Genomic DNA, 21362 nt, shown 5'->3' on the forward strand with positions numbered 1-21362 from the left:
ATAATCATTTTTTTAACTCTCTTAGGCCTCACTCCCCCCTATCTGAGATATCTACTGCAGCTCTCATCCTCCACCTTCAACACCCGTTCTGCCAGTCACATTCTGTTAAAGGTCCCCAAAGCACACACATCCCTGGGTTGCTCCTCTTTTCAGTTCGCTGCAGCTAGCGACTGGAACGAGCTGCAACAAACACTCAAACTGGACAGTTTTATCTCAATCTCTTCATTCAAAGACTCAATCATGGACATTCTTACTGACAGTTGTGGCTGTTTTATGTGATGTATTGTTGTCTCCACCTACTTAACCTTTATGCTGTTGACTGTGCCCAATAATGATTGTACCATGTTTTGTGCTGCTACCATGTTGTGTTGCTACCATGTTGTTGTTATGTTGTGTTGCTACCATGCTGTGTGTCATGTGTTGCTGCCTTGCTATGTTGTTGTCTTAGGTCTCTCTTTATGTAGTGTAGTGTTGTCTCTCTTGTTGTGATGTGTGTTTTGTCCTATATTTATGTTGTATTTATTATTATTTAAACATTTTAATTCCAGGCCCACGTCCCCGCAAGAGACCTTGTGCCTTTTGGTAGGCTGTCATTCTAAATAAGAATTTGTTCTTAACTGACTAGCCTATTTAAATAATAGGCTAGTCTCTCTGTACTCTTCTACTATGTCACCTGACTGGGCTAGCTTTTAAGTGTGTGTTTGATAGTTTTTTTGTGGGGGGTGAAAGTTGAAATTGAAATGAGACTCATGTGGCAAAGGATTCTGGGATCGAATAGGATGAGGAAGGAAGATATTATGACATGGCAAAAACAAAACACACCATGCTCGAAGACAATTAGGAAAGACTAGTCAATAAAGTAGTCTCATACAGTGTTTTGAGAGCCAAAACAGATTTCTCGTCACGCGCTCGACAGAACGCATCGTGCCACCATTGTATCGCTGGCTGTGGCTGTGTGGGTGTCCGGGTCATTGGCCATACGAGCACCATCGCCCTTGAGGAGGAAGTCGTTTCATAAGGGATAAGCATCAGTAAGCGTTTTCCGTAATTCCCTAACCCCCCTCTATCTCTCCCGCCACGTGTCTTCCCGTCTGCAACAGAAACAATGCCAGTGGAACGAGGAGCTAATCCTCAGGAAGAACCCATTCCACTGCCATGCCCACTATGGTGCCATCCTGCGCCAGGACCTTTCTCCCTCCACCTCACCCCCCTCCAGTTTCCTCCTCCCTCACTCCCCATTCTTCAGAAGGGAGAAGTTTAATTTATTTATTTTTTACTTCAGTTCATTTAGTAAATACTTTATCACTTATTTTTCTTAAAACTGCATTGTTGGTTTAGGCCTGGTAAATAAGCATTTCACTGTAAGGTCTACACCTGTTGTATTCAGCGCATGTGACAAATACAATTTGATTTGAAAAGCAAATGATGTTAAAATCTTGGAGAAAGAGTGAGTTACAGACAGAAAAAAGGGCTTGTAGTTCCTGAGTTCATTAATAATAAATTAGATGGTCGGTGTTCTGAGTGTTTCTCCTAAATAGTGCAAACACTCCCTCCTCCTTTCTCTTACTCCCTCTGTTTTTCTCCCTCCCTCTCTACCCTCTCCTTCCCTCCTTTTCTCCTTCCCCTGTCCCTCTCTTCCTACCTCTCGTATTGTAGGCTTTTGATTTGAGTTGCCTGCAGACCGAAGGAACCATTTGCATTTATATGACACGTGTAATGCATGCAGTGTGCACCGGGCCAGGCTGAGCTGGACCTGGGCACAGGCGTGACGACGGGCCATCACAAATCACACGGTTCTCAGCAGCACTCATCCCAAGGCCCATTTCACATGAAACATGACCATAGTGTATTTTTTTTTACGCAACCCATGTGGCCCACCCACACCACTGTGTTATATGTTATAACACCATGTGGAGGAATTTCTATAGTGAGAAAAGAGAGAATTTTTTTTTAAAAGAAATAGGAGACAGATGCAAGTGGAAGGCAGTGCTGGGTTGGCGAAAATATTTGGCCCCAACGCTGACCCATTCGGTTCCCACTCCCACCTGCCCTCTATAGCGCTAGTACCCAGCGGTCATATGTATCAAGCATCTCATATGTAGGACTACCCTACCTCCCTTCTAGAACTTTTATAAACCATGACAATGGAGGGGGGGAGGGTTGCAAGCGGAAGTCAGTGCTGCAGGTTTGCTGAAATAACAAGCTAAATAATGCTACTTCTCCAGCCTATATAGAATAAGTAAATAAGTGGGCCTCAGCAATCTAGAGATATTGCTGTTCCATGATGTTTTGCATTTCAAAGGGGATATGTATTTTCCCAAGTGTGTCCAATTAAGCCTTGTTCTCTTGTTATTATTATTATTCTCTCCTTCATTAGGATAACACGACTGAGCAGATCCTTCTGAACACCAAGACGCTCCTGAAAGAGCTTGGGACCAGGGATAACGTCAAGGTATTATATCATTGTTCATCTTCAGGCTTAGAGACTCAGAGGCTCCTTACCATTTTTGCTTGGTCATCATCATGAGTGCTTTGTGAGAGGATACAGTAGCAGGTAGTCCAACGCTGGTACACAGATAGATATCTTCCTTTGTAGAGCGATGCTAATCACAAATCATACAAGACAAGCCCATCTCCTGGGTTTTACATGTAATCTGAGCTGCATCTGAATCACTTAATTCCCATCACAGACACCTAAACTGCATAGGGAGTGGTTGAGTGGTTCAAATGACTTCATAAATGTATTATTCAGTCAGGAGTTCTATTCTAGACGGAGATCCTCCATTGAGACAAGATAAAGCAGCGAAAAGAAGAATAACACAGTGCAAAATGGATCCTGTTAGCGTTATGAAGTTATACTTTTCCAATGGATTCAACAGCAGCCTTTATGATTGATGCTTGATGCAATTAGACCGCTTGAATTCTGTGGTAGCAGTGTTAACTTAGCTAGCCTCATACTGTTCTTTATAGCATTAACTTCCACTCTCTTCCACTCTTTTGATGTCCACCATGTTTGATGTATCTAATGGGAGTCTAGCAACAGGTCTCCCCGGGGTTGAGGAAAAAGGAATCCAATGCATTGTGGAATTTATTAAAAGAAAATGCCGTCAAAATAACTTAAGCACTTGCGTTGTATAAACCAAAATGGCATTTTTTCTGTGCAATTGTTTAAGTCGCTGATATTGTAGTCAACCACAAATATCTTTGGGGAGTGTATGTGGAGAGTGTGAGAGACACGAAAAGTCTGAGTGTGTGCTGGTGCACATGAATGTGCTTGTGTGTGTGTGCGTGCACTTTGAGTATGTGTGTGTGTGTGCTTTACTGTGTGTATGTGTGATACAGTGTTACGGTAGGCCCAAACTCCATCTAATCTTAATTAGACCAGCACTATCAGCGGGGGTGCTCTCTTTCTAGAATATTCTTCTCCTGCACAACGGGAGATACAGGCACCGGGAGCATCTTAAAGAGAGAAGACCTCAATCGTTTGTTATAACTTTGTGTTCAACTTGTGAGCTTTGATAGTTATTACTTCTTTTGTTGTAGTTGCTGTTACTGTATGTAAATCAATTATTATTTTGTATGTATTATCAAGATGCTAATTTAACACAAGGGCCATGTTTTACAATGGCATTGAACTGGAGTAACTACCAGGAATAACCTGTATCATTTCCATAAATGTTTATTCTTTTTAGCCCAGGACTAGCCTTAACCTTGGTCTGTATTTGAACTGTAACAGCGATGAACCATCTGCCATGTCTCCAGGTGTGGTTCTACAACCAGGCGTGGCACGGGATCGTTTCGTTCCTCAACGTGGCCAACAATGCCATCCTGAGGGGTAACCTGCCTACGGGCCGTGACCCCAGGGAGTACGGCATCTCCTCCTCCAGCCACCCTCTCAATCTCACCAAGGCGCAGCTCTCCTACCAGGCACTGTGAGTAGGAATGTATCAGCTCCGGGGGAAAGCCTCGCTTACGTAAAGATCTAAGATCAGCTTCCCCTCCCCCAATCCTAACCTTAACTTTTTGTTGGTGAAATGAAAAAATGACCAGGATCAGTGTCTTGGGGAAACTCACCTGTATATATTATATTGGATTGAGGGAGGGAGGGAGGGAGATTCATTCATGTGAGTAGCCCATGGGGAACACACTCTTTCAGATACTGTTGCTTTATAACCCAAGAGATCAGCCAGGCGCCCTGAAGCAGCTACCCCATGAGATCTCTATGATTAATGAGGGCGTTATTGAAGTACAAAACCACCAGACTTCACTGTCTAATGCAGCCTGAGTCAATCATCTATCCAATCTCCATAATCGAGGAAAAGCCTTGCATAATATAAGCTAAAATAACATAATACAACGTAACATTACATAATATAACGTGACATGCAGTATTATAGCAGAATATAATTACATAACATATCCTAGCATAGAATAAGCAGTAGCATAACATAGCATCATATCATACAGTGACATATCACATCATAACATAACCTAAAGCTCTACTGCACATCTATCTTAGATTTGTGTGTATTGGTTATATGTAGGGAAATTGTTAGATATTACTTGTTAGATATTACTGCACTGTCGGAGCTAGAAACACAAGCATTTCGCTACACCCGCAATAACATCTGCTAAACACATGTATGCAACCATTACAATTTGATTTGATTTGAACTATGTAGATGTCAAATTAGGCCTACCCTCAGTTTTCACACTTTGTTTCCTAAAATGTCAGTTTCGACTTTGACACCTGATGCGATCCTCATGCCACAGATACCATTTAGTTCCTTGTTCTTTTCTTGTGTTACCACCTCTATCTAAGTAAGGTATTGATGTAGTGGTCAGGTATTAGCGACAGTGTTGAGTTAGAGAGAAAAGACATGGAAGTGTAGCTAGACGATAATTACAATGCCTTTCCTTCCGTACAATAGATTCAGCCCCCCCTCTCTTTCTCGCCGTCTCTGTTTCTCACTCTCTCTGTTTCTTCCTATGTTGGTCTCATTTCTCTCTCTCTCTCTCTCTCTCTCTCTCTCTCTCGCTCTCTCGCTCTCTCACTCTCTCGCTCTCTCTCTCTCTCTCTCTCTCTCTCTCTCTCTCTCTCTCTCTCTCTCTCTTTCGCTCTCTCTCCATGTGGTCCCTGCGGGGAATTTATTACCCATGATCTAAAGATGAACTTTAGATCATGGATTACCAGAGTTAAAAAGTAAGGGAAGCATAGGAGTAAAGAACGTGAGGGTGTTCGTGTCCTATGCAATCGTGCATTGTGTCCCTGCGTCATTTCCCTAATTCAAGAGTTGTTCTCCACAAAGTATGCTTTTAAATGGAGCTGGTTTTCAACGGAGCAGACAGAAACATGTGATGTGGTGGTTGTAGAACATTTAGGGGGTAGATTCCGTCTAGGCATTTTGTCTAGACTGACTGCAATGCTCTCCTAGCATGAGCAGATTTTTTTATTTTATTTATTTTATTTCACCTTTATTTAACCAGGTAGGCAAGTTGAGAACAAGTTCTCATTTACAATTGCGACCTGGCCAAGATAAAGCAAAGCAGTTCGTCACATACAACAACACAGAGTTACACATGGAGTAAAACAAACATACAGTCAATAATACAGTAGAAAAATGTGTCTATGTACAATGTGAGCAAATGACGTGAGATAAGGGAGGTAAAGGCAAAAAAGGCCATGGTGGCAAAGTAAATACAATATAGCAAGTAAAACACTGGAATGGTAGATTTGTAGAAATAGAAAAGTAAAGTAGAAATAGAAATAATGGGATGCAAAGGAGCAAAATAAATAAATAAATACAGTAGGGGAAGATGTAGTTGTTTGGGCTAAATTATAGATGGGCTATGTACAGGTGCAGTGATCTGTGAGCTGCTCTGACAGCTGGTGCTTAAAGCTAGTGAGGGAGATAAGTGTTTCCAGTTTCAGAGATTTTTGTAGTTCGTTCCAGTCATTGGCAGCAGAGAACTGGAAGGAGAGACGGCCAAAGGAGGAACTGGCTTTGGGGGTGACCAGAGAGATATACCTGCTGGAGCGCGTGCTACAGGTGGGTGCTGCTATGGTGACCAGTGAGCTGAGATAAGGGGGGACTTTACCTAGCAGGGTCTTGTAGATGACCTGGAGCCAGTGGGTTTGGCGACGAGTATGAAGCGAGGGCCAGCCAACTCGAGCGTACAGGTCGCAGTGGTGGGTAGTATATGGGGCTTTGGTGACAAAATGGATGGCACTGTGATAGACTGCATCCAGTTTATTGAGTAGGGTATTGGAGGCTATTTTGTAAATGACATCGCCGAAGTCGAGGATCGGTAGGATGGTCAGTTTTACGAGGGTATGTTTGGCAGCATGAGTGAAGGATGCTTTGTTGCGAAATAGGAAGCCAATTCTAGATTTAACTTTGGATTGGAGATGATTGATGTGAGTCTGGAAGGAGAGCTTACAGTTATTTGTAGGTATTTGTAGTTGTCCACATATTCTAAGTCAGAACTGTCCAGAGTAGTGATGCTGGACGGGCGGGCAACGATCGGTTGAAGAGCATGCATTTAGTTTTACTTGTATTTAAGAGCAGTTGGAGGCCACGGAAGGGCCTGAAGTATACAGAATGGTGTCGTCTGCGTAGAGGTGGATCAGAGACTCACCAGCAGCAAGAGCGACATCATTGATGTATACAGAGAGAAGAGTTGGCCCAAGAATTGAATCCTGTGGCACCCCCATAGAGACTACCAGAGGCCCGGACAACAGGCCATCCGATTTGACACACTGAACTCTATCAGAGAAGTAGTTGGTGAACCAGGCGAGGCAATCATTAGAGAAACCAAGGCTATTGAGTCTGCCGATGAGAATGTGGTGATTGACAGAGTCGAAAGCCTTGGCCAGGTCAATGAATATGGCAGCACAGTATTGTTTCTTGTCGATGGCGGTTACGATATCGTTTAGGACCTTGAGATTGGCTGAGGTGCACCCATGACCAGCTCTGAAACCAGATTGCATAGCGGAGAAGGTGCGGTGGGATTCAAAATGGTCGGTAATCTGTTTGTTGACTTGGATTTCGATGACCTTAGAAAGGCAGGGTAGGATAGATATAGGTCTGTAGCAGTTTGGGTCAAGAGTGTCCCCTCCTTTGAAGAGGGGGATGACAGCAGCTGCTTTCCAATCTTTTGGAATCTCAAAAGACACAAAAGAGAGGTTGAACATGCTAGTAATAGGGGTTGCAACAATTTCGGCAGATCATTTTAGAAAGAAAGGGTCCAGATTGTCTAGCCCGGCTGATTTGTAGGGGTCCAGATTTTGCAGCTCTTTCAGAACATCAGCTGACTGGATTTGGGAGAAGGAGAAATGGGGAAGGCTTGGGCGAGTAGCTGTGGGGGGTGCAGTGCTGTTGACCACGGTAGGGGTAGCCAGGTGGAAAGCATGGCCAGCCGTAGAAAAATGCTCAATTATAGTGGATTTATCGGAGGTGACAGAATTTCCTATCCTCAGTGCAGCTGGCAGCTGGGAGGAAGTGTTCTTATTCCCCATGGACTTTACAGTGTCCCAGAACTTTTTTGAGTTTGTGTTGCAGGAAGCAAATTTCTGCTTGAAAAAGCTAGCCTTGGCTTTTCTAACTGCCTGTGTATATTGGCTTCTAACTTCCCTGAAAAGTTGCATATCACAGGGGCTGTTCGATTCTATTGCAGAATGCCACAGGATGTTTTTGTGTTGGTTAAGGGCAGTCAGGTCTGGAGAGAACCAAGGGCTATATCTGTTCCTTGTTCTAAATTTCTTGAATGGGGCATGCTTATTTAAGATGGTGAGGAAGGCATTTAAAAAAAATAACCAGGCATCCTCTACTGACGGGATGAGGTCAATATCCTTCCAGGATACCCGGGCCAGGTCGATTAGAAAGGCTTGCTCGCTGAAATGTTTCAGGGAGCGTTTGACAGTGATGAGTGGAGGTCGTTTGACCACTGACCCATTACGGATGTAGGCAATGAGGCAGTGATCGCTGAGATCTTGGTTGAAAACAGCAGAGGTGTATTTAGAGGGCGAGTTGGTTAGGATGATATCTATGAGGGTGCCCGTGTTTACGGCTTTGGGGTGGTACCTGGTAGGTTCATTGATCATTTGTGTGAGATTGAGGGCATCAAGCTTAGATTGTAGGATGGCTGGGTTGTTAAGCATGTCCCAGTTTCGGTCACCTAGCAGCACGAGCTCTGAAGATAGATGGGGGGAAATCAGTTCACATATGGTGTCCAGAGCACAGCTGGGGGCAGAGAGTGGTATATAGCAGGCGGCAACAGTGAGAGACTTGTTTTTAGAGAGATGGATTTTTAAAAGTAGAAGTTCAAATTGTTTGGGTACAGACCTGGATAGTAGGACAGAACACTGCAGGCTATCTCTGCAGTAGATTGCAACACCGCCCCCTTTGGCTGTTCTGTCTTGTCTGAAAATGTTGTAGTTAGGGATGAAGATTTCAGAGTTTTTGGTGGACTTCCTAAGCCAGGATTCAGACACGGCTAGGACATCCGGGTTGGCAGAGTGTGCTAATGCAGTGAATAAAACAAACTTAGGGAGGAGGCTTCTAATGTTACCATGCATGAAATCAAGGTTATTACGGTTACAGAAGTCATCAAAAGAGAGCGCCTGGAGAATAGGAGTGGAGCTAGGCACAGCAGGGCCTGGATTCACCTCGACATCACCAGAGGAGCAGAGGAGGAGTAGGATAAGGGTACGGCTAAAAGCTATGAGAATTGGTCGTCTATGACGTCCAGAATAGAGAGTAAAAGGAGCAGGTTTCTGGGGGCGATAAAATAGCTTCAAGGTATAATGTACAGACAAAAATATGGTAGGATGTGAATACAGTGGAGGTAAACCTAGGTATTGAGTGAAGATGAGAGAGATATTGTCTCTAGAAACATCATTGAAACCAGAAGATGTCATAGCATGTGTGGTTGGTGGAACTGAAAGGTTGGGTAAGGTATAATGAGCAGGGCTAGAGGCTCTACAGTGAAATAAGCCAATAAACACTAACCAGAACAGCAATGGACAAGGCATATTGACATTAAGGAGAGGAATGCTTAGCCGAGTGATCATAAGGGTCCCGTGAGATTCAGACAGCTAGCCGGACCATAGGTAGCAAGCTGGCAGAAAATGGAGGGAGGTCTGTTTTTAGCCACCTCGTGCGTTTCCGTCTTTAAATTAGTGGGGTTCCGTGTGGTAGGGGGGACCAGTCCAATTGGCAAAATAGTTATAGTTATAGTGGTCCAAGAAAATTGTCCGATAGACCTATTCAGATAGCAGCCGATAAGACAGCTGACGATTAGCAGTCCGCAGATTGGCGTTCAGGTTACGTCGCGACGGAGGTGCCAGTTGGATAACTCCCTCGGGCAGATAACGTCAGTAGTACAGGACCGCTACCTCCGCCTTTGTGCAAGGAGTGGAGCAGGAGGAGCACTGCCAGAGCCCTGCAAAATGACCTCCAGCAGGCCACAAATGAGCATGTGTCTGCTCAAACGGTTAGAAACAGACTCCATGAGGGTGGTATGAGGGCACGACGTCCACAGGTGGGGGTTGTGCTTACAGCCCAACACCGTGCAGGACGTTTGGCATTTGCCAGAGAACACCAAGATTGGCAAATTCGCCACTGGCGCCCTGTGCTATTCACAGATGAAGCAGGTTCACACTGAGCACATGTGACAGACGTGACAGAGTCTGGAGACGCCGTGGAGAACATTCTGCTGCCTGCAACATCCTAAAGCATGACCGGTTTGGCGGTGGGTCAGTCATGGTGTGGGGTGGCATTTCTTTGGGGGGCCGCACAGCCCTCCATGTGCTCGCCAGAGGTAGCCTGACTGCCATTAGGTACCGAGATGAGATCCTCAGACCCCTTGTGAGACCATATGCTGGTGCGGATGGCCCTGGGTTCCTCCTAATGCAAGACAATGCTAGACCTCATGTGGCTGGAGTGTGTCAGCAGTTCCTGCAAGAGGAAGGCATTGATGCTATGGACTGGACCGCCCGTTCCCCAGACCTGAATCCAATTGAGCACATCTGGGACATCATGTCTCGCTCCATCCACCAACGCCACGTTGCACCACAGACTGTCCAGGAGTTGGCGGATGCTTTAGTCCAGGTCTGGGAGGAGATCTCTCAGGAGACCATCTGCCACCTCATCAGGAGCATGCCCAGGCATTGTAGGGAGGTCATACAGGCACGTGGATGAGCCTCATTTTGACTTGTTTTAAGGACATTACATCAAAGTTGGATCAGCCTGTAGTGTGGTTTTCCACTTTAATTTTGAGTGTGACTCCAAATCCAGACCTCCATGGGTTGATAAATTGGATTTCCATTGATTATTTTTGTGTGATTTTGTTGTCAGCACATTCAACTATGTAAAGAAAAAAGTATTTAATAAGATTATTTCATTCATTCAGATCTAGGATGTGTTATTTTAGTGTTCCCTTTATTTTTTTGAGCAGTATATATATACGGGACATGACAAGAGGAGGACAAAGGACGTCTGACTGCTATGCCATCTTGGGGAAAAAAGGTGAATCACCATGGTGGGTCTCTGTGACCTGGAGCTTGCTAGGTCTTCAGTGAATCAGAGAGAGACCTGTTCAGTCACCAAATCTCCCATGTCCATTAATAAAACAGCTTGACATTAAGGGATTCATGTACCATCTTCAGAGCAGGTATTTGGTTTTCCTGCGAGTTGAAAAGAAGAATCCTTTGCCATGTATATTTATCAATTTCTGCATTATGGCTACACATACTGGCTGGAAAATGATTTACTCAAACAATTCAAAGGTAGACTATTATTTGACTACTTCATTATGGTTTTCTAACTCCCCTCCACACCTCAATGTTTGAAGCTGCACCTCACTCTAGACCTTAGGCAAAAACACCTGGAACGACCAGGCACATTAAATGCTCTCCACTACTATACTGTTTATTACTTTATTAGCAGGGTGCATGTCCCCTCACAGTGATTAGCCGCTAGTCCTTGTTCAGGGTTACCTCATTAGCCAATCACTTGCCTCAAACAATCCTCGGCCCCGGCGAGCGAGGTCTAGATAAACCTGTTGAAAACTGCTGAAAGTTGGGCGGCACCCACTGCGTAAATGATTTCATGTTTCGCATCCTAATTTTGTCCAGCCCGCACTGATGAATGTTGAGGCAGCGCGGCGCGACTTATTTAATATGTTAATTACCTAGCAGGTAGTCTGGCGAGAGATTGGTAGGGCGGAAGGGAGGAGGTGTGTGTGTGTGTGTGTGTGTGTGTGATCAAATGGATTACACTGTACATTTCTTTTATGCAATTAATCATTTACAATAGTTTATGCACTATTTATAAAGCATTTATTTATCAAGCATGTTTGAACACCTTGCAGGTTGATATGCATCTGATGCATATGCTAAAGGAAACGCCCAGCAACATTCTCTAGTGGGTACTGATATGCTGAACGACAAGCAATTCAAATTTATCTAGATTAGAATCCATCCCTTTGTGCCCTAAACAATAGCCTACACTATTGTCCCCAGATGGTACTAGTTGGTCGGAACTTGGTGCCCAGATGGGACTTCCTGTTGACGCCAAATAAGGAGTTTCCTCTTGGGTCCCCACATTGTTAACCTTCCCAGTCCCCACAATGTCATCTACCCTTATTTCAATTAATCAATTACATTTGAAGGGGTGTATTCATTATAGATTTTTTTCAATTTTTTTATATTTTCGTTGTCAGGATAGTGGTGTCCCCAGAATGTGGTGTGAGAACAGGTGTCCCCAGTAGGTGATATAAACACATGTGCGTGTGTGTGTGTGTGTGTGTGTGTGTGTGTGTATGCGTGCGTGCGTGGGCGTGTGCTTGTGTGCGCGTGTGTGTGTGTGTGTGTGTGTGTGTGTGTGTGTGTGTGTGTGTGTGTGTGTGTGTGTGTGTGTGTGTGTGTGTGTGTGTGTGTGTGTGTGTGGACATGTTTAACTATTCTTGTGGGGACTTGGAAACAAACAGAAATTTGACCAAATGGTGAAATTTTGTTGGTCCCCACAAAGTCAAATGCTATTTCTAGGGGATTTAGTGTTGGGGTTAGAATTATGTTAAGCGTTAAGGTTAGGAGCTAGGGTTAGTTTTAGGGTTAGGATTAGGTAGTCTTTAGCTGGGTGAATGATATTCCAACCGCATGGTGGATCAAGAATTTACAAGATGAGGCCTCCCGAGTGGCGCAGCGGTCTAAGGCACTGCACCGCAGTACTTGAGGCGTCACTACAGACCCGGGTTTGATCCCAGGTTGTGTCGCAGCCGGCCGTGACCGGGAGACCCATGAGGCGGCGCACAATTGGCCCAGTGTCGTCCGGGTTAGGGAAGGGTTTGGCCAGCCGGGATGTCATTGTCCCATTGTGCTCTAGGGACTCCTGTGGCGGGCCGGGCACATGCACGCTGGCACTGTCTCCAGTTCTACGGTGTTTCCTCCGACACATTGGTGCGGCTGACTTCCAGGGTAAGCGAGCAGTGTGTCAAGAAGCAGTGTGGCTTGGCAGGGCCGTGTTTCGGAGGACACATGGCTCTCGACCTTCGCCTCTCCCGAGTCCATACGGGAGTTGCAGCGATGGGACAAGACTGTAACTAACAATTGGATATCACAAGATATGGGGAGAAAAAATAGAATTTCCAAGATGAATAAGCATTGCTTCTCTGAAAAGTTTTTTGTAGTTTTGCCTGATTGCGTTTCAAACAGAGAATTCAGTCAAATTGAGTCATCCTATTGGTAACAAGCACATAGCTAATATATCAACTTATAATTTACAGTAGATCATACATACCATTTCTCCAACTGGACATATTTTTATTATAAATTAAACCACAAGAAACTTGTCTAATAACACTTAGACATTTTAGTACATTTTAGTAATACAGTTGAAGTTGGAAGTTTACATACACTTAGGTTGGAGTCATTAAAACTCATTTTTCAACCACTCCACAATTTTCTTGTTAACAAACTATAGTTTTGGCAAGTTGGTTAGGACATCTACTTTGTCCATGACACAAATAATTTTTCCAACAATTGTTTACAGACAGATAATTCACTGTATCACAATTCCAGTGGGTCAGAAGTTTACATACACTAAGTTGACTGTGCCTTTAAACAGCTTGGAAAATTCCAGAAAATGATGTCATGGCTTTAGAAGCTTCTGATAGGCCAATTGACATCATTGAGTCAATTGGAGGTGTACCTGTGCATGTATTTCAAGGCCTACCTTCAAACTCAGTGCCTCTTTGCTTGACGTCATGGGAAAATCAAAAGAAATCAGTCAAGACCTCTGAAAATACATTGTAGACCTCCACAAGTCTTGTTCATCCTTGGGAGCAATTTCCAAATGCCTGAAGGTACCACGTTCATCTGTACAAACAATAGTACGCAAGTATAAACACCATGGGACCATGCAGTCGTCATACCACTCAGGAAGGAGACGCGTTCTGTCTCCTAGAGATGAACATACTTTGGTGCAAATCAATACCAGTACAACAGCAAAAGACCTTGTGAAGATGCTGGAGGAAACGGGTACAAAACTATCTATATCCACAGTAAAACAAGTCCTATATCAACATAACCTGAAAGGCCGCTCAGCAAGGAAGAAGCCACTGCTCCAAAACCGCCATAAAAAAGCCACACTACGGTTTGCAACTGCACATGGGGACAAAGATCGTACATTTTGGAGAAATGTCCTCTTGTCTGATGAAACAAAAATAGAACTGTTTGGCCATATTGACCATTGTTATGTTTGGAGGAAAAAGAGGGATGCTTGCAAGCCGAAGAACACCATCCCAACCGTGAAGCACGGGGGTGGCAGCATCATGTTGTGGTGGTGCTTTGCTGCAGGCCACTCCAGGACCTTAATGTGCTTCTTCTTGAGCCACTCCTTTGTTGCCTTGGCCGTGTGTTTTGGGTCATTGACATGCTGAATGACCCATCCACGACCCATTTTCAATGCCCTGGCTGAGGGAAGGATGTTCTCACCCAAGATTTGACAGTACATGGCCCCGTCCATCGTCCCTTTGATGCAGTGAAGTTGTCCTGTCCCCTTAGCAGAAAAACACCCCCAAAGCATAATGTTTCCACCTCCATGTTTGACAGTGGAGATGGTGTTCTTGGGGTCATAGGCAGCATTCCTCCTCCTCCAAACACGGCGAGTTGAGTTGATGTCAAAGAGCTCCATTTTGGTCTCATCTGACCACAACACTTTCACCAGTTGTCCTCTGAGTCATTCAGATGTTCATTGGCAAACTTCAGACGGGCATGTATATGTATTCTTGAGCAGGTGGACCTTGCGGGCGCTGCAGGATTTCAGTCCTTCACGGCGTAGTGTGTTACCAATTGTTTTCTTGGTGACTATGGTCCCAGCTGCCTTGAGATCATTGACAAGATCCTCCCGTGTAGTTCTGGGCTGATTCCTCACCGTTCTCATGATCATTGCAACTCCACGAGGTGAGATCTTGCATGGAGCCCCAGGCCGAGGGAGATTGACAGTTTTTTTTTGTTTCTTCCATTTGCGAATAATCGCACCAAATGTTGTCACCTTCTCACCAAGCTGCTTGGCGATGGTTTGGTAGCCCATTCCAGCCTTGTGTAGGTCTACAATCTTGTCCCTGACATCCTTGGAGAGCTCTTTGGTCTTGGCTATGGTGGAGAGTTTGGAATCTAATTGATTGATTGCTTCTGTGGACAGGTGTCTTTTTTACAGGTAACAAGCTGAGATTAGGAGCACTCCCTTTAAGAGAGTGCTCCTAATCTCAGCTCGTTACCTGTATAAAAGACACCTGGGAGCCAGAAATCTTTCTGATTGAGAGGGGGTCAAATACTTATTTCCCTCATTAAAATGCAAATCAATTTATAACATTTCTGACATGCGTTTTTCTGGATATTTTTGTTGTTATTTTGTCTCTCACTGTTCAAATAAACCTGCCATTAAAATTATAGACTGATCCTTCCTTTGTCAGTGGGCAAACGTACAAAATCAGCAGGGGATCAAATACTTTTTTCCCCCACTGTATATTTACTGAGCTTTCTTATTTCTCCAAGATATAGGACAAACACTTTTTCAATGCGTTTCAATACTCTTATCCAGAGCAATTAAAGTATAGGACAAATATTTCAGTAGCATTCAATCCATGTCAAAGGCAAGGTGTAACTGGGCACAGGTGTAAATTCAACGTCTTTCCCACGTTGGTTCAATGTCATTTCATTGAAATGATATGGAAACAACGTTGATTCAACCAGTGTGTGCCCAGTGGGATTACACGACTGGTGCAGAAAGTGTGAGATTTCACTCAGAATGCAACTTAACACCTGGAAAAGTTGTGAGGCTTACTTCCACCAAAAAGGCCCCCTGACCTATCCTCCGTCTATAGACCCTCAGGGCAATGTGGACATAGGCCTCAGATCCCTGGACAATGCCTGTGTCCCAAATGGCACCCTATTCCCTATATAGTGCACTACGTTTGACAAGGGCCCATAGGGCTCCAGTCAAAAGTAGTTCACTGTATTGAGAATAGGGTGCGATTTGGAATGCATCCAATGTTCTTAATAACATTGCTCTAGAACTGGATTTTTTTTCTCCATTTTCCAGCTGTGACCCAATCTGGCTCCACCCATGTTAGGACTAATTGTCAGCGGTAAAGGTCTGGGTGGCCTCTGCTTCTGGTTTGTTAGTAAAGGAAGTATATGGGTTTCAAGTGTGTTCTCAGTTTTTCTCTTATGTTGGCTAATTCTAGTGAGTCCTTCATCTATCATGGAAGTCACAAGGGGCTGCTGAGGCGAGAACGGCTCATGATAATATCTGAAATGGAGTAAATGTAACGGTATCAAACATGGAAACCATGTTTTCTTATGTTTGATACCATTCCATTTATTCCATTCCAGACATTACTATGAGACTGTACTCCCCAATTAAGGTGCCACCGGCCGCCTGTAATGGGAATGGAGAAAAAAAAGTGAAATCCAATTTTGTATGTGGTGACTGCATCATGGGAACACATGGAAAATAATTACATATAAAGGATTTTAGGATAAAAACAAGCTGTTCACACACCAGGTGCATCAGTACACTGAATCTTTTTTGGTTGTTTTCGACTGCTCTGTTAGGTTACTGTAGAGTACATGACTGAAGATGTAAAAGGGTAATGAATACATTGAAAGATTGATTGATGGATCGATAGTAGCAAAATCAATCACTCTCAAAGGGGAAGTTCAGTATTTTATAACTTTATGTTAAATGGGTCCTCACACTGAAAGTAGTCTTTGGGCCAGGAGAAACTGTAATTCAAACAGCCTCTTGAAAACTTTACTTTACATTAGCTACCTGTAGCTAATATTTTATGGAAAGGATGGGAGCATAAAAATCAACTGAAATTAGCTCATTTATTTGGTTGGACCTTACTTATAGGTGATTTGTCAATTTTTTTGCCACAATCACATAAATGAATTTTTAGCTAGTGTTTGCTAAAGTTAGGCGATGTTTAAAGAAAAACCATCATATGTGATTTGGTTACCATCTAACATTGAGTTGTAAAATACTAACCTTTCCCTTTAAAGCAATCGACCCTTCTCCAGTCAATTATCAACCAGACCTATTGATCATGCTAGGATCAAACCTGTACTCAACTTCCTGCTTTCTTTCTCCTTCTTCAGGGCTGCCACCTCCACCGATGTGGTGGTGTCCATCTGTGTCATCTTCGCCATGTCCTTTATCCCAGCGAGCTTCGTCCTCTTCCTCATCCAGGAGCGCGTCAACAGAGCCAAGCACTTGCAGTTTGTCAGCGGCGTCAACCCGGCCGTCTATTGGGTCGCCAACTTCGCCTGGGATATAGTAGGTTATTTTCATGAAGTAAAATAATTACAGAATTCAACTGTATTTCCAATGATAATCGGAAATGTGTATTTCTGCTGTTTTATGTAATTCCCAGCCCCCCGGACAACACTCATACACACACGAAAGGCTGGAAGCAGCACAGGGTCAGCCTCTGAGCAGTGCCCCTGGAACACATTAGGTATTAAGTACCTTGCTCAAGGGCACAATGGCAGTAGGTGGCACCTGAGATTGTGATGTCAGCAACCCCCTGGTTTCCTGCCATTTCACACCTAATGAGTGATCAATACTTAATGAGACTGTGAGGAAGGGATGGACAAGCACAAACCCCAAATAAAAGTATCGAAACCCCAACCAAATTCTTTCTGGATGTTGTAATTGGTAGAGTGGTGATTTCACTTGAATTCAGAGGGATAGATATAAGGTCACAAGTGAGGCGTGTGTCAAATAATCCAGCAAACTTTCTGTCAGTGCCACATTATGCATTTTAAATAGCCATTTAAGGTGTCCATATTAAGATATCCTCAGTAAGTAGGTTTGGATAAGGATACATAATCCTAGTGGCTGAATCAAACAAATACTCATCAGCAGCAATAATGGTAAATATACTTTTGATCGCAATGGCTGTTAAAAAGCCCAGGCCTGAGTAACTGTTATTGACCAGCGCTGAATTATTGACACTGGCAAACAGTGATGCAAAGTGGTACAATGTTGATACTTTCCCTCAGGCTTAATAGCGGTAAACATTATTTCAGGTAACTTAGAGAAGATGGGAGGCAATAGCTCAGCACTACTAGCCGTGCAAACAAATTATCTGTTGATGAATGCTGACGAAGTGGAAGAGAAATGTTATTATGCAGGCAGCCGAAAGGTTTTGGCTAGGAGCAGTTAGCATTGCCATTTCCATTGACCATTTTCCCAACAATTGTAATATTTTATGGTGCCGAAAAATCTTTAAAGGAATGGTATTGCAGAGTTTTGCTGTTAAGGTTTTGTAATCGGGCTCATGGATTTAATTGCATTATAAGACTGTGTAAAGTGCCTCCTAAGTAGTGTTGAAGCCTTAGGGCACAGAGTGGGAAATGTGGAGTAGAAGTTTAAAAATCACATAGGTTTCTGTTATTTTTGTCTTCACACATATTCATCATGCCAATTGCAGTATTTAGCAATTCTTCATCCAATATCATGATTGTAAGCCTTCAGATAGAATATTTATATTATTTTATACTACGCTTTGGTAAATTGTGAGATGGCTTTCTTTCGATTTTTTCAGTCAGGCCAGCCACAGACTCATGTCCTCCTATGAAGGGGAATAGATTGCTCTCTTGTTAATTAGCAAATGAAAGAGGGGAAGCTTGGAAAGCTAATTAAAACCTAATCTATAGATTTCAAAATTTTCTGAGTTCAACATCTTCATCATCATCATCTTCTTCTTTCTTTCAGAGAGAGGGACCTTAGCCTGATATGTCTGGGCATCATTATAATTATGTAGTAATGACATTATACGCTTAGATGTTACCTTCCCAGAACTCCCCGCGAAGTGATAAAATGCTTAATACAGGGTTATGTGTGCTTTTTTAAAAAAAATTTTTACAGTGTAACTACATAGTCTAATAAGTGGTTATGTTCTTTATTACAGTGTAATTATATGGTCTAATAAGTGGTTATGTTCTTTATTACAGTGTTATTACAGTGTAATTATATGGTCTAACAAGTGGTTATGTTCTTTATTACAATGTAATTATATGGTCTAACAAGTGGTTATGTTCTTTATTACAATGTAATTATATGGTCTAACAAGTGGTTGTTCTTTATTACAATGTAATTATATGGTCTAACAAGTGGTTATGTTCTTTATTACAATGTAATTATATGGTCTAACAAGTGGTTATGTTCTTTATTACAATGTAATTATATGGTCTAACAAGTGGTTATGTTTATTACAGTGTAACTACATAGTCTAACAAGTAGTTATGTTCTTTATTACAGTGTTATTACAGTGTAATTATATGGTCTAACAAGTAGTTATGTTGTTTATTACAGTGTAATTATATGGTCTAACATGTAGTTATGTTCTTTATTACAGTGTAACTACATAGTCCCGTGTCTAATAGTCATCGTCATCTTCCTGTGCTTCCAACAAAAAGCCTATGTGTCCCCTCCAAACCTACCAGCTTTGATTTGGCTACTTGTAATGTATGGGTAAGTAGCACCAAAATGATATCCATATTTTTATGTGCTGACTTACCCAGTTCAAAGAAGTTTTAAGAAAAAACTGGACTATGGATGTAATGTTTATATGGAACAATGTAGATTCACGTTAAAATCCACCCTCTGAATGGCATACATACACAATCCATGTCTCAATTGTCTCAAGGTTTAGAAATCCTTCTTTAACCTGTCTCCTCCCCTTCATCTACACTGATTTGAAGTGGATTTAACAAGTGACATCAATAAGGGATCATAGCTTTCACCTGGATTCACCTGGACAGTCTATGTCATGAAAAGAGCAGGTGTTCTTAATGTTTTGTATACTCAGTGTAGTGTGTAGTCAGCAAACATCTCATGCAACCTACAAATAATATTTGAGTACTGTTCAATTCCAATTCACCCATTTTCCACATAGTATGCCACAGTCAATGCATTTTATGGTGAAATGAAGCCTCTTCCCGGAGTTCGTTCTGACCCCTCCATGTCTGTATACCCCTCTTCATATATCTCCCCCTATCTCCTTACCTATTGTACTGTTTAAATAGTAAAATATGAACAATTACGCTTCTGTTCATGTAACCGTCTGTATTTTCAGGTGGTCTATCACACCCATGATGTACCCAGCCTCGTTTATCTTCAGTGTCCCCAGCACGGCCTACGTGGTGCTGACCTGCGTCAACCTCTTCATCGGTATCAATGGCAGCTTGGCCACCTTCGTCATGGAGCTGTTCGATGATGATGTAGGTGGTGCGGGTTGCCGCTTTCCTAAATCGTCAAATGTACAGTGTCCATATTAAGAGCTTCAGTGTAACAAGGTGTAGGTGTCACTGTCCTTTTGACTGTGAGGCTGTCCTAATTTTATTTTATTTAACTACGCAAGTCAGTCAATAACAAATTCTTATTTACAATGACGGCCTACACCGGCCAAACCCGGACGACGCTGGGCCACATGTGCGCCGCCCTATTGGACTCCCAATCATGGCCGGTTGTGATACAGCCTGGATTCGAACCAGGGTCTCTGTAGTGACGCCTCTAGCACTGAGATGCAATTCCTTAGACAGCAGCGCCACCCGGGAGCCCAGGGAGCCTAATATGCACACCATACATACTGGGGGAAAAGTACACATGTTTTATCAAAGAAACGATTGCTCAATCGACTAATATATCAGGAAGATGTCATTTTTTGACTAGCTAACTGATCCCCGTCCTCGCTATACCGCAGTGTATTCTTGGATAGGCTTTCAACGTGTGCAAGGAAGGAGCTTTTCCTCCAGGAATGACTTTTTCACTTTTTACCCACTCAATGACTTTCAAAGGTGGTATTTTTCAATTCTCTTTTATCTTTAATTGTGAAGTTAGGATTGTGTCTTCGGAGAATGTGCTTCATGCATCTTTCAATGAGCGTTCATTTATACCAAAAGCTTCCCTTTCTCCCGGGAGAATCAAAATACAAAGACGGAGACAAAATAAATAAAGAAAGCAAGCAAGAGAAAAAGACAGAACTTGAGAGAGTGTTAAAAAGATAGATGGAAACAATGAGGGAAGTAGAGAGAGAGAGAGAGATGCCACTTCTCAGTCTGTGGAAGTCAACGTTTTTGTCATGTTTACTTGTGTTTAGACTGAATTACAAGCATTTCTTCTAAGGATGCAATTTACTTAGTTTAGCTGTTCTTTATAAGCTGGAACTCATAAGCTGGAACCAAAATGTGTTAACCTACACAATCATACAAGTATAGTTTCTAAGTTGTCCTCACCTTTTTATATAAGGAATGAACCACATTATATATAAAAGTAAAACTAAGAAACAACTTGTATTAATGTGGGCTGCTACATAATGGGTAAAAGTGAGTAAAGAACAGTTAACAGTCTTGACTGACATTGGTGTTCAATGTCTTATTTTTTTGGTAACATCATACTTTGCTGCCTTTAAATGCTAAATTAAGATGCAATTTGTGACTTTGAACCTGGCAATTGATTTAATTATAATACCTTCCACTTTAATTCACAATTGTAGATTTTCATGCGAGTGTCTTTTTCATGTTCAGGTAAATGAAATGTGCTAATTATTTTCCTTTGCCACAGTTTGTGTGTGTGTGAGAGTTTGTGTGTGCACGCATGTGGGCAATGCGTGAGTGAGTGTGAGAGAGAGTGCATGCGTGCTCGTGCGTGTGTGTGCATAAGAGAGTGTACATGCGTGCTTGTGCATGTGTGTGCGACTTCACTCTGACAAATTGCAATATCAGGTTCCCCCATCTGAGCTTCTGCTTCAAATGTCAGCTAACTCTAATCTCCACTCCAAACTGAGCA

General features: G+C 42.8%; 1 protein-coding gene across 1 annotated transcript in view; it reads left to right on the forward strand.

Annotated features, from left to right (window-relative positions):
- The window catches only part of LOC106608787 (phospholipid-transporting ATPase ABCA1), a 305836-nt gene that overhangs the window by 216536 nt on the left and 67938 nt on the right, over positions 1-21362 (forward strand). Inside the window, exons 36-40 of the mRNA XM_014206928.2 lie at positions 2378-2452; positions 3763-3932; positions 16667-16844; positions 18931-19046; positions 19651-19795. Of these exons, the coding sequence (XP_014062403.2) occupies positions 2378-2452; positions 3763-3932; positions 16667-16844; positions 18931-19046; positions 19651-19795 (684 nt within the window). The remainder of the gene's footprint in view (positions 1-2377; positions 2453-3762; positions 3933-16666; positions 16845-18930; positions 19047-19650; positions 19796-21362) is intronic.

The sequence above is a fragment of the Salmo salar genome, chromosome ssa07 (genome assembly GCF_905237065.1).
Source record: "Salmo salar chromosome ssa07, Ssal_v3.1, whole genome shotgun sequence".
In the NCBI taxonomy this organism is placed as follows: Eukaryota; Metazoa; Chordata; class Actinopteri; order Salmoniformes; family Salmonidae; genus Salmo; species Salmo salar.